This window comes from Protopterus annectens, chromosome 2.part0, assembly GCF_019279795.1.
Source record: "Protopterus annectens isolate FY-2018-M chromosome 2.part0, PAN1.0, whole genome shotgun sequence".
NCBI classification, from domain to species: Eukaryota; Metazoa; Chordata; order Ceratodontiformes; family Protopteridae; genus Protopterus; species Protopterus annectens.
Window position 1 is genome coordinate 928,441,251 of NC_056728.1, and position 12,363 is coordinate 928,453,613.

The 12,363-nt window shown below is 40.6% G+C and overlaps 1 protein-coding gene across 2 annotated transcripts in view; it reads left to right on the forward strand.

The window, feature by feature from the left end:
* GRSF1 (G-rich RNA sequence binding factor 1) overlaps window positions 1–12,363 on the forward strand; it is a gene marked incomplete in the record, with an annotated part of 1,027,193 nt that overhangs the window by 913,131 nt on the left and 101,699 nt on the right. For both annotated transcript variants that reach the window (XM_044061179.1, XM_044061178.1), the window contains 1 exon segment: window positions 3,690–3,770. In XM_044061179.1, the coding sequence (XP_043917114.1) occupies window positions 3,690–3,739 (50 nt within the window).

Consider the following 12,363-nt stretch of genomic DNA (forward strand, 5'->3'; position numbering starts at 1 on the left):
AATGTGTCTGCTTAGCTCTCGTTTATTATGTTGGGAAGTTACATGCTGTCCTCTGCCTCTTTGCTAGTGCCACATTATATGGTGCTAGCCTCTATTTGGCATGCTCATCCCCTTCTACTGGCTCCTCCTTTGACTCTGCTTCTGCTGCCTGTTGTGCTGGGACCTGCTGGTTCTGTAAGAGCCAACCCTGCTATAACTGCTTTCTGAACACAGTACTGTATAATATTACACACACAGTGTTTTGGCACACATGGCAAGAACATACAGCAAGGCACCACCAGATGACTCCAGACAGTGATACCATGCCTTCAGCAACCCAAACACATACTCAGTAATGTCGCTGTTTTGCAGTAGTGCATGGTCATACCTCTGATTTGTTTGATTATATAGATTTCCTATGGTTGTAATGTGCCAGATTCTCAGGGCATGTCCAGCATCACCAACAAGATGTTTCTGTGGGAAGTCACCCTTCACAAACCTTTGGTGCAAATCAACATGTTTGCCATATGTGGGAGTCATGAAAACTGCCTGGGTGCCCTACACACACATTGCAGATGACACCAGATGCATTACAGACCACCTGGCAGTTGGACTGCTGCCCTTTGCATTTCCCATACCTCCTTCATAGTTCACCAGATAAGCCCTATGTTTCAGTGAGGGTACAGTCTCAGTCCTCTAGTGACTCTGGGGAAATGAGCTGTCTTACAGAAATCCCACATTATGTTGACTCTCTCCCATTGGGTACATGGAAACCACATATCTCCCCCACATGCTGAAGCATGCCATTGAGAAAATAATTGAATATTCTCTAGGTTGAAATACCCCCACTGTGTTCCCTGTGAGGTCACTGAAAGGTCCCTTTAGCTAATATACATAAAACCACGCATACTTTGATATCCATACTCCACAGCTCCCATGGGGCTGCAGACGAAGCCAAAATAATTCCACAGTTTGTTGGATAGTGTTTAGATTAACACGGTACTGGTTCATAATGGCAATGTTGAGGCCATGGAGTATTAAGTACAGTTAGATGACCCATTGTCTCTTGGGGTAATGTTGACACTACTGGGTATAGCAACTGCAGTGAGAGCCTGCTTGCAGCACCCATGATATAATTTTCCATTTCTGCTGAGTTCAGATGTACAGCTAGCGCACATTTTTCAAACTTTCCACCATCTTGATTGCCTCATTATATGGTCATGAACATATAGCTGACCAAATTATTTGAGCTAGCAGTGTTATGCAGCTTGGTTTTCTAACTTGCAGATACTGTGCATGTGACCGCTTGTTACACAAATTCGCTCAGTACTGTGTGGTAAAGTTTTCTGCATCCGTCCTGAGGATTACCTAGAAAGGAAGTAAGCCAAGTTCAACTGAATCGTCTTGTGCAAGAAATTATTTCACTTTTCTGGATTTTCAAGAGAGTATACATATAACTCAGAACTGCTCCTCCAGTGCTCATCAAGGAACATAGACCCTTAAAAGGCTATTTCTATAAAGAAGCATCTGGATGTAAAAGAACCTTGTCTTTTTGGGACATAATGTTGTTTGACCTTCCTGATATTTATAATGGGTATTTAACTTATAAGTAGGAATTTTTTCTGCCTTGTTCATGCTGTACATCACTTTAATATTTGTTCATCAATCTGCATTTAATATTTTAAATATTTTAATAGCATATAAACTTTCTTCTTATAAAAACTCAACCTGAGGCTTGCTAGCTGTTTTTAATTCTTGGCTTAATTTAAACATAGAACAGTAGCTTTTGAAAATGGAAGATGAATGCTGAGCCAGCTGATTTTTTGCCTCAGTCTCTGATATTAGTATAAAGAGTAAATATATAGCTGATAGTGCAAAATAATATATTCTTATCCCTTTGTTTTGAGAGGTCATCCTTTTCTTGTATCAACCTGTAATGATGGTGTTCTAGTTTGAAAGCATCAGGATTCTGTTCATCTTGCTAACAAGAGACATTCTCTGTACAGTCCCCTGTTGGAGTGGACTGATATTTTAGCTAAGCACCCTAAGGTTGACTCAAATAAGAGATCTCTCTGATCTATATATTTCTCAGAGGCCACTGCAGGAAGGATAAAGAGTCTGAAGTTTTGAATGTGATTAAGTGGGTTTTCTGTTCTGTTACATTGACCCCTTGTTTCCCTAACTGTCTTACTTGACCCAGCTACATTTTTCTGGTGGATCTAGCACTGAGGAAGCTGCAGACCTACCTGAATCTGAGTTCAGGAAGATTTCCTTTTTTAAGAAGGAATGTTGAAAGGTCATCTTGAATACCCCTAATGAGAATAATTGGGATCATATTGTATATAACTTGAGGGAACCAGTGCATAGGATAAAGCATTTGGAGCTGCTTCTGTCCATTAGTAGTACAGAGGGTGATCCTGGGGTAAATTTTCTGTTTCCCATCCATAGATCCAAATTGCACTTGAATATGGACAGGGATGATTGGCGTAATGAGGAGCAGAATGGGGGTGTAGTGACATCTCTGGATCTAGACACAGGGGTGAAAGTATGTCACTGTACAGTGCGATTCCAGTAGCTGTAGTGTCATCACTGCTTCATAAACCTGACAGTATCACGCCCCACTCATTGGGCTTCAGTATAGTGAACAATTCCCTCAAAGTCCATTGTGGAGTTTTGCCTTCTTCCTGCTGAACCAGGTACAGTATCAAATGATGGATGCTTTGCAGATGAGTTGGGGAGCAGAAAAGAGTTGCTTTCTGATGCAGCATACATGGAGAACATCCTCAAGCTAAGTGCTGTTTTGCTTGCAGGGTGCTATATACTTATGTCCTCAAATTATTAATGGTATGATCCTAGTTATTCTCATTAGGGGTAATATATAATTACTGACCATGAGATGGGTAAGGCCAATCTATAACCAAATGGGATAGGTTATTTTGAGCACAAAAAGGGAAATTGGCTAGCATAAAATGGACCGCACAAGCACCTAACCTAGAACTTACCTATGAACCTATATGCAGGAAGGCAGTGCATGTCTGATGGTGACTTGTGGACTGGGGCATCATTTATACAGCAGCTTACATCACAAGGAAGGTGAGCGCATGCTGGAAAACACCCCAAGTCCCAGCTTCAGTCCTCTGTTGTGAACTAGAAGAAATGTATGTGTTTGTTTATTTTTGTTTGTTTACCGGGTTTGTCCATCTGGGTTTAGTCAAAAACGTCTTTTCAGTGGAGGCCCGGGGAGAAACGCTCCAACATACTACAAACATTTTTAAACAGACATTCAGGAATATACATGTGTAGGCATTAACCATTATGGATATATTTGCTAATTGTATTAACATTCATATGAAATAAAGCCCAGTATTACAGTATAAAAGATACTTATGCGTTTGTAGATGTTAAACATTATGCATTTGAGCAAGTCTGTTAGTGGGTTTGTCAAATAGATAATAGATCATGTGACTAGTGCTTAGAAATTTAAAGAAATAGAAATGAGGGAAGGAACTAGGTAGAGCAGAAAATGATGGACTTCTTTCAGGTATGTGTTGCATACACACCTATTATTTCCTGGGGACATAGTCTCAAAGATCCGCTTTTATTGTGAGTATCTGATTTAGCTGTAGATTTTGGAGTACTCCGATGCTTATGATCCCTGTTTGTGATCCCTAGAAACAAGTCTTGATACGGTTTTTCCTTTTCTTTTGCAGGCCACAGGTACATAGAATTATTTCTGAACTCTGCAACGTCTTCAGGTTAGCTCTGTAGACTGCAGTTACAGAATTTCTGAGGTAATTTATGATCATGTACTTGCACTGTTACATTGATTGCTAAACAGGAGAACAGCACTTATGGTACGTTATGATTGTTTAATATTTAAATGTCAGGATTTGTGTTCTTTGAGACAAGTTTTTATGTGACAGGTGAACTGTACCAATATTCAGAAATGTATAAATCAGATTCTGTGCTTTTTTTTAAAACTGAATTTTGGAAAGCACTAAGGTGAATCCTGTTATCAAATCTGGATTAATTCATTTATTCAGACTTTGTAAAGATGATATGAAAATTACATCTTTGATTCATGCAGTAGTGAGATTTATTACAAATAGCCATGATCTTCACATCCTTGATGCTATGTCCTTCAGTACACGTACTATAAAAACTGAAGTTACATCTATTTGTATAATGTACATATTTTTTATACTTTTAAGTTAGTATAAAGTAATAAGAAAATTTAAGTTAAATATTTGTCAGGTACCTTAAATGCATGTCTGCTGTGATCTGTTACATGATTATTTAAGTGCAACTCAATTTATATAGGGTTTGGGTCTGAAGAAGTTTATAATTTAAGTGCCTCACTAAATCACATTTTGTAGTGCATTATTTTTCACACTCAGAAGATTGTTTTAACCCCTGAGACCATTACCAGTGATTTTATGTGGTTAAGAGTTTTATTTTCCATTGGTTGGACTGATAAGACATTTTTGATAGTTAAAACTCAGGATTTGTCAACATGGTTAAAAATGTAGTTAAGCACCTGACAATCTTTTTCAGCAAGCACTGCTAAAGGCTGAATAAACAAAAACATTTTTTACAGAGTACAAATCCCACTGAAACACCTACACTAATTTATAATCTACTCAATGTTCACATGATCAGTGAAACTGGGCAAGACCCCTGATTTTCTCCAGTTTCTTTTTCCCCATTCTGCAGTGCTGCCTGAATGGAGTCTGGCACTCCTAATTGCACCCAAAAACAGTTAAAATTATTAAGTCAGGAGGAAACTTGTTTTAACTACTGTTTGTTATCAAGGTGAGACTGTAAAACGGTTTGAGTTGTGACTGCTTTGTATCTGAACTGGTGTATACATTTTTTCATAATCCGTCCAGTGTTTGTTTATATTTTCCTTTTTATGTATTTATTCAATGTTCAGAATATTTAGGTGCTTAAATCCAAAGCTGAAAAAAGGTGTACCAACATGATAATATAGAACAATGAATAATAACAACAGTGTATGACAGTAATGTTGGTGTCCTGTGTTTTTTCGATATTATGAGATTCAGTATTTTGAATTTTCAGTATTTTGAACTTTTGAGATTTTGGACTCGGTCTTTTGAATTTCGAGATTTTGAGCTTTCGAGATTCTGAAGTGGACCCATGTGTGTGTGTGTGTATATATCTATGTATATGTATCTCTTAAATCATAAAATTATAGTATTCAGTTGTAACAAACACATTCAATTATTATGTATTTAAATGGAATATGATTGTTATACTAATTCCAAACCGCTAAATGTGTATTTTTAAATGTTTTCTCTTACGCCCAGGACTTGGTCAAGAATGTTTCTTCTGGACAATTTACTTTCAGAAAGTTTTTAAAATGTTTATGTAAATAAATTGAATAAAAAAATAAAAATGTGAGAGTTATTGTCAGTAATTGTATAAGCTTAGTTACTTAAACTTAAAACAAGCTGGTTCTATTGACTCAAAGAATAAATAAAGATGAAAGTCTTTTTTTTTCCATATCACCAAGTCACTTACTTTGAAATCTAAGAAAAAGTATACATTCTCTTCATAATCACCTGGTATTTTAAAAGTAGCAGTCGTAGGGCTGACTAGCTTAGATACTTCAGAAAAGTTGTAAAAGTGAACTGAACTTATATGTCATGTAATGTTTGCTGCCAGCCTTTACATCGTACAAAGGCATCCAGTGTTGAGAAATCTATCAGTAGCTGAATCTTTGAAAATACTGAGCATAGTCACAGTTTTTGCTTAACCACCTTAAAAAGTCTTAAACTCCATACCATCTCCTTTCTTTAATTCACTCACTTTAGCATCCAGTACCCCCTTTCTCTCAACCCTACCACATTTTTCAGTACTCCCTTCCTAGAGCTTATCCTTCCTCTGTCTCCCATCCCTAGCCACCAGTCCTACAAGTCCCCAGCCAGGGCCCCATCACATAGCCACACAAATTCTTGTATCTTTCTCTACCCTTCATAGGAACAAAATCTGGCCTGATCCCTGTCCTTCCTTATGTCACCCTACTGATATACTGTCCCCCATGCCTTCCTAATTGAGTTCTCCATAACAGTTGCTGCAGTGTGCCTGTCCATATCTGCAACTCATTATCCCAACTTCTGTTCCTCCTGGGCTTCCCTCATTCTGCTGTCCCCCCTTGTCACATGTCTGTTGCACTCTGTACCAGATGTTCTTCATGGTCGGTGTTTGAGTACTGATTTTTGGATCTTCCTGCCATGTAGAAGCCTAATACTGGCCCAGTTTCCAGTCTCTCTACATCATCCATAGCCAACGAACAGTTGAGTACTGATGTCTTAACTGTAAGATTTTCGTCTGTTGGCACCATGTTCAGATCTTATTAGCCATGGATTCAGATGAGTTTCACCAGGTATACAGTATTTGCAGTTTGCTTTGTTAATTTTTTTCCAGAGGTGGTTCTCTCTTTAAGTCAGATACTCTGTGTTTTCCCACATCTTAATTAATGTTTAAAAATGTTAATGATTGCTTGAAGTGTGGGAAGCAAATCCTGCATAAAGATTTTCACTCCGTGTGTCTTTTCTGCTTGGGGGCTCAGCACAATGTCTCTAATTGTCCTAAATTTTGAGTGAAGACCCTTAAACACAGGACTGAAGTCCTGGCCACTTACATGGAGTCCTCAATTTCAGTTCCCTCTGTGTTTTTGCAACCCCCAGCTTCCCACTCCATTATCTTAAAAATGCAGAGACAAAAAATTCAAAGTAAAAGACACTGAAGATATGGCTAATGTCTTGGCCCATGCTACCAAGCCTATTAACTCACGTAAGGCCCCTTCGCAGCCCCTGGTTTGATGACCTCTAGGCCCAACCCTCTAGTGCTACTCCGACATGTCACACATTTGGAGAGTGACATCTTAACTTCCTCAGCTATCGAAACCCAGACTAACAAACATGGTCAAGCGAGCATGTCCTCTGATTACTTTGACAATATGGATGAGTAAATTGTAAAGAACCATCAGCCTTCCTTTTCCATCTCCTCAGCCCTCTTTCACTTCATCTTAAACCAAAGATCATTGCCTCTTTAAAATCACCCAGGAGTTCATGGACTTCAAGAAATTCAGGGAACCCAGCCACACTCAGACCACTACACCTGAAGGAAGCATTCCCACCTGAGAGTCCTAGGGAGGTGGCATTTCAAGAAGATTCAGAATCATCAGACTCTGAGGAAAAGAGGAATCAAGATAAGAAAACACTGATCACAGACTGCGCCATGGTAGGACTAGCCACTTTATGGTGTAAAATATGTCTCTAGGTGATTTATTCATGTTGACTAATGTCACCGAATGGGCATGGGTATGTGCCTTTGACAAGTGGGTTGAGGTCCCGGCCTACTGTGACCTATGCCAAGAACCTGTGTTAATGGTGGAAGGGGTATATGTGCCCCTGTTGTCCAGTGTATGCTTGCCATAAAGCTGAGCAGCCCTGGGTCAATAAGCTGTTAGCCGGCATGTGTCTAGTTGCCCAGTCGGGGTTACCTGGGATATCTCTGTTGAGCAAAAGCTGGATCTAAAACCAATCATCCTGCCAAACATGAACCAAAAATTGCTACAATCAGTGTGGGTTCACTGACTTGAATGCAGCTTGGAAGTGGATGACGATGGTATGGAGGAGGCTGGACATCTTATGTATCCAAGACTAGATGGAACGGCAGTGCAGCAGAGACACTTGGCTTGGGATCCAGAGTCTACTACTCAGGAGGGGGACAGGCTAGAAATGGTGTGGAAACTGTGGTAAGCGAGGGGCTTCAGAAGGCAGTGAAAGGATATCATCAAATTTAGTAATAGACTCATGGCAGTCAGATGTAAGTGTAATGATAGACCAATATTCATAATCTCCACTTGTGGCCCACAGCAAGGTTGTGATAATGAGGAAAACAGTGCACTCATGCAGTAATTACAGGACCTACTGGATAAAACAGGACAATATGAATTGATGTTGATAATGGGTGACATGAATGCACATAACAGGACAGACAGAACAGTATATGAAGACTGAATGGTTCCACATGGTTGGACAACAGGAATAAAGAGGCCATTCTATACTTCTGTGTGGCAGATGGCTTGATAGTAACCAACACATGATTCAGAAAGAGAGACATAAGATCACATTCAAGAGTGGCCAACATGCAACTCTGGTAGATTTTCTCCTAGTATGGAAAGGGCACTGGGTTAGAATCAGTAATTGGAAAGTCATCCCCAGTGAAACAGCCCACAATGTAAACCACTGGTTGCCACAATCAGCTGCAGGCAATGGTCAGAGAAGGCTTTAAGGTTAACATAGACCAGGATGAAGACCTGGAAGTTGACTCTATGGAAAGTACAACAGTTCAAGGAATTATTCAGGGCCTTAGCACCCCAAGAAGAGGAGGAAATAGGTGGAGTTGAAGAAGAATGGCAGCGCCTCAAAACAGCATACGTGAGGACTACAGAATAGATATGTGGCCGAGTCAGGTATGGAAATAAGGTACATAAGGAAAGGTGGTGGTGGAATACAGAAGTCCAGGAAGTCATCAAAAGAAAGTAGGAGTGCAGAAAGAAGTAGGAGATAGAAGTAGGAGATAGAAAAGACAGACCAGGCTAGGGAGGAACACTGGTTGGCTAACAAAGAAGCTAAGAAAGGAGTTGCAGTAGTAAAGAACAGGGCATCGGAGGAAGTCTGTCAGCTTCTGAAAGTGACTCCATAGGTGGCACAAAAACCATATCAGGTTGCAATACAAAGGCAGAAAAGAAGAAGGTAGTCAGATACCCTTCTTAAGGAATGACAGCAACAACTTCCTCACCTGTCCACAGGACATCAAAGGCAGATGGAAGGAGTACTTCCAGCAGCTTCTAAATGAAGAAATCCCACAGAAGCTGTACTGTCCCAGACACAGCCTGTAATGAGAGAAGAGGAGGAGCCCACACTAGAAGAAGTAAGAATATCACCAAGGAAAATTAAGTCAGGGAAAGCAGCAGGCTTAGATGAGGTCACAGCAGCTGTTAATAGAGATGCTGGGTTGATAGGGGAGAAATGGCTCAGGAGGGTACTCCTAGCAGTCTGGAGAGAAAGTTGTATCCCAGATGACTGTAGAATAAACATACATGTGCCGGTGTGCAAAAGCAAAGGGGATATCCACAACTGTGGGCAGTTAGAGGTGTCAAACTCTTGTCACATTGCATAATAGTTCTGAAGTGGGTAATTGATCAATGGGTATGCAGAGTAGCATAAAGTAAGATGGGAGATGAGCCATTTGGATTCAGGTCATGATGCAGCACAACTGACCCAGTGTTTGCAGTGAGACAGATAATTGAGAAGAAGCTAGAGATGAGGAAAGAGTCCAAGTGGGCATTCCTAGATTTGGAGAAAGCAATATGACTTGGTCACAAAAAACTGATCTGGGCCCCAGAAACATCAGTAGAATTAGTGAAGGCTATGTTCAAGGACCCAGTGACTCAAATACAAACAGTGTTTGTTCTCATGGAGGGGTTCCCAGGGGGAGTGAGTGTATACCAGGGTTCAGTTCTGAGCCCACTGCTGTTCATACTGGTGATGGACTCCATTAGCAAGCAGGTCATAGGGGACAGATCAACAAAGTTGCTGTATGCAGATGATGTGGTATTACAGGCAGACTCCAAGCAAGAACTTCATCAAAGGGTAGGGGAATGGATTGCAAAACTGAAGGGACATGGGATGAAACTAAATGCAGATAAGACAGTTGTAATGGCAGCAAATTGGGGAAATCAGAAGAAACTGAGAATTGAGATAGAATGGACGATAGCACAACAGGTTAAACCTTCAAGTATTTGGGAGAGGTGGCTGAGGAGAAGGGAAGTCTGAATAAAGAGGTCAGAGCTAGAATCAGAGGGGCTGCAGCCATCTGGCACAGAGTGGCTGTAGTGTCTGAAAAAAGAATGCAGAAGAAGCTGAAGAGTAAGATGTACAAAACAGTAGTGTGAAAAGTACTGTTGTTATGGTACAGAAACCTGGGTATTAAAGGCAGAGCGGATGGGAAAGATAGAAGTGATGAAAACAAAGTTCCTTGATGGGTGGTAGGAGGCACACTGTGGGACAGACAAAGAAATTAGGACATATGAGCAGAAGCCAGAGTAACTCCAATTGCAGAAAAGATCAAACAGAACAGGTTACAATGGTTCGGGCATGTGGAGGAAAGCAGAAGGCAAGCTGTGAAAACATTTGGAAATGACAGGAAGAAGGTAAAAGGAAATGAGGACATTCAGCCAAGAGGTGGATGGATTGTTTGAGATCTGTGACAGGTAAGAGTGTCAAAGAAGGCAGGAGTGTGGTATTGGATCAAGAGAGAGAGCTAACAACACTCTGACCCCATGTACAAAATGGGAAAAATGGAGGGTTGATGACTGCGATGATGATGATGAGCATCATCATCTCATTACACCCAAATTCCCACACACAAGCATCTGTACAAAAACGCTAAATCAGATGGCTCATTAGTTTCCACTGAATCCATTAAAGGGATGCCAAAGGGTGCAACTAGCTATCCCCTGCATAATGACAGGGAAAGCAGACTTGAGTTTGGTAGGAAGGCATTATACCTCTGCTACCCTTTGCACATGGGTACTTAACTTGCCAGATCCATGTGCTGAAGTACTTAGAATCCCTTTAGGATCAAATTATTACTAAGGCAGAGACTATTTCTGACAAAGCCTTCTTTAAGGAAATTCAGAAGATAGAGCAGCCTTAATGGTTTCCAGACACATCTTAAAATGTGTGTATGATGCACTAAGATACATCATGTAGAGCAGCTATCACTGGCTCAGTCATTCTTAGATGTGCATGGCTCAGGACTCCTCCACTGTCATACCAGCTCAAGGCAGAAATATTGGGTGTTCCTCTAGACAAAAGTTCCTTTTCAGCCCCCCCCCTCCCGGCTGAAAAGATGTTAAGCTGGACAAAAAAAGGAAAACCAAGTAAAGCAGTGAGAGTTTTATCTCCCCCCATACTTCTTTATTACTAACCTTGCTAACCCATACTACATATAGGAAGATTGTGCTGTTCTCAGACATCAGACTGCTTGTACACTGCTTAGAAAGAGACCTAAAGATATAACCAGTGGATAACCTTCTTATTACCTGACAGCTGTCAGCTAGAGATGATGTAAAGACTCTGGAAATCGGGCTGGTCACAGGCTTCTACATGGAAGGAAGACCAAGAACTGTCACTTCAACATTGATCTGTTTGAACATTTACTATTATGATTATTGTGACAACTCTACTTTTCTCAGTAAGCTTCCCTACTTGAAGAGCAGGGGGATATGTCTTGCCTTATACACCCACTGTAGTGCTGCATCATCTGTAGAGTCCAAGTCCTTTTGGGCAAGGAACTCATCTTTCATTCCAGTTATTCAGTGCCAGTGTAGTCATTCCTTCCCCATATTGCAAATTGTCACTCCTAACAACTTCCATCAACAAAAACACTTTTAAGCTGAGGTGCTTCTTTCTTGTAATCACACATGGAAGTACCTACTCTTCTTTAGATGCCATGGCAAAAGGCAGTACCACTGTCTCTGTATGAAACAATGGATCTGACTCTACTAAATTCCTTAAAAATTTCCACCATCCATGTCATCTTCCTCCTTACTTCCAGTAAAAATCCCATACAATCAGCATTTGGATAAAAATCACACCATCAACTGAACTTATTCATTCCTCATCCTGTCAGTCAGAATCTCCATCACATATTAAATACGATGAAAATGGGAAATACCCTGCCCAATTTCCACCCCTCTGTTATTACATAAACCGCTACCTTTAACCCTGCATCCTCATATAATGTCTTTACTCCCTTGTAAACCTGTCCTGTAAGTTACTCTGCTGCACTATCCTAAACACAAACCTTTGTCCATTGAATCTAACTGTCTTAATATTGAACTGTAGTGTCTAACCCTTTAAGCTCTATCTTACAAGGCTACCACTGCTTTCCAGTGTTCTGTGGTGGCTCACCTTAACAAAACCCATGTATTTTCTTTCTGCTAACTGAGCTGCCAATCTTTCTATCCTCACTGCCATTGCCTCTACAAATGTATTCATGCTTTTACTGATAGACAAGATTGGCCATTTAATTTTTAGGGTCCTCCAGGTCATTATTCCCTTTTGGCAGAATTGCCCACCTACCTGATTCTGTAATTCCATACTTCCTGTAATTTTTCCACTGCCTCCGTAGACATCAGCTTCTAGAAATTCACTGGAAACCTGCTTCTTCCCCAAAGGCACCTTCACTCCCTTTGACAGAAATACTGCATTCACTACCACCTCACTTTTTTTTCCTCATGGCCTGGCCACCTTTAGTCCCGAGTCACCCCCTTGCCCAAATTGT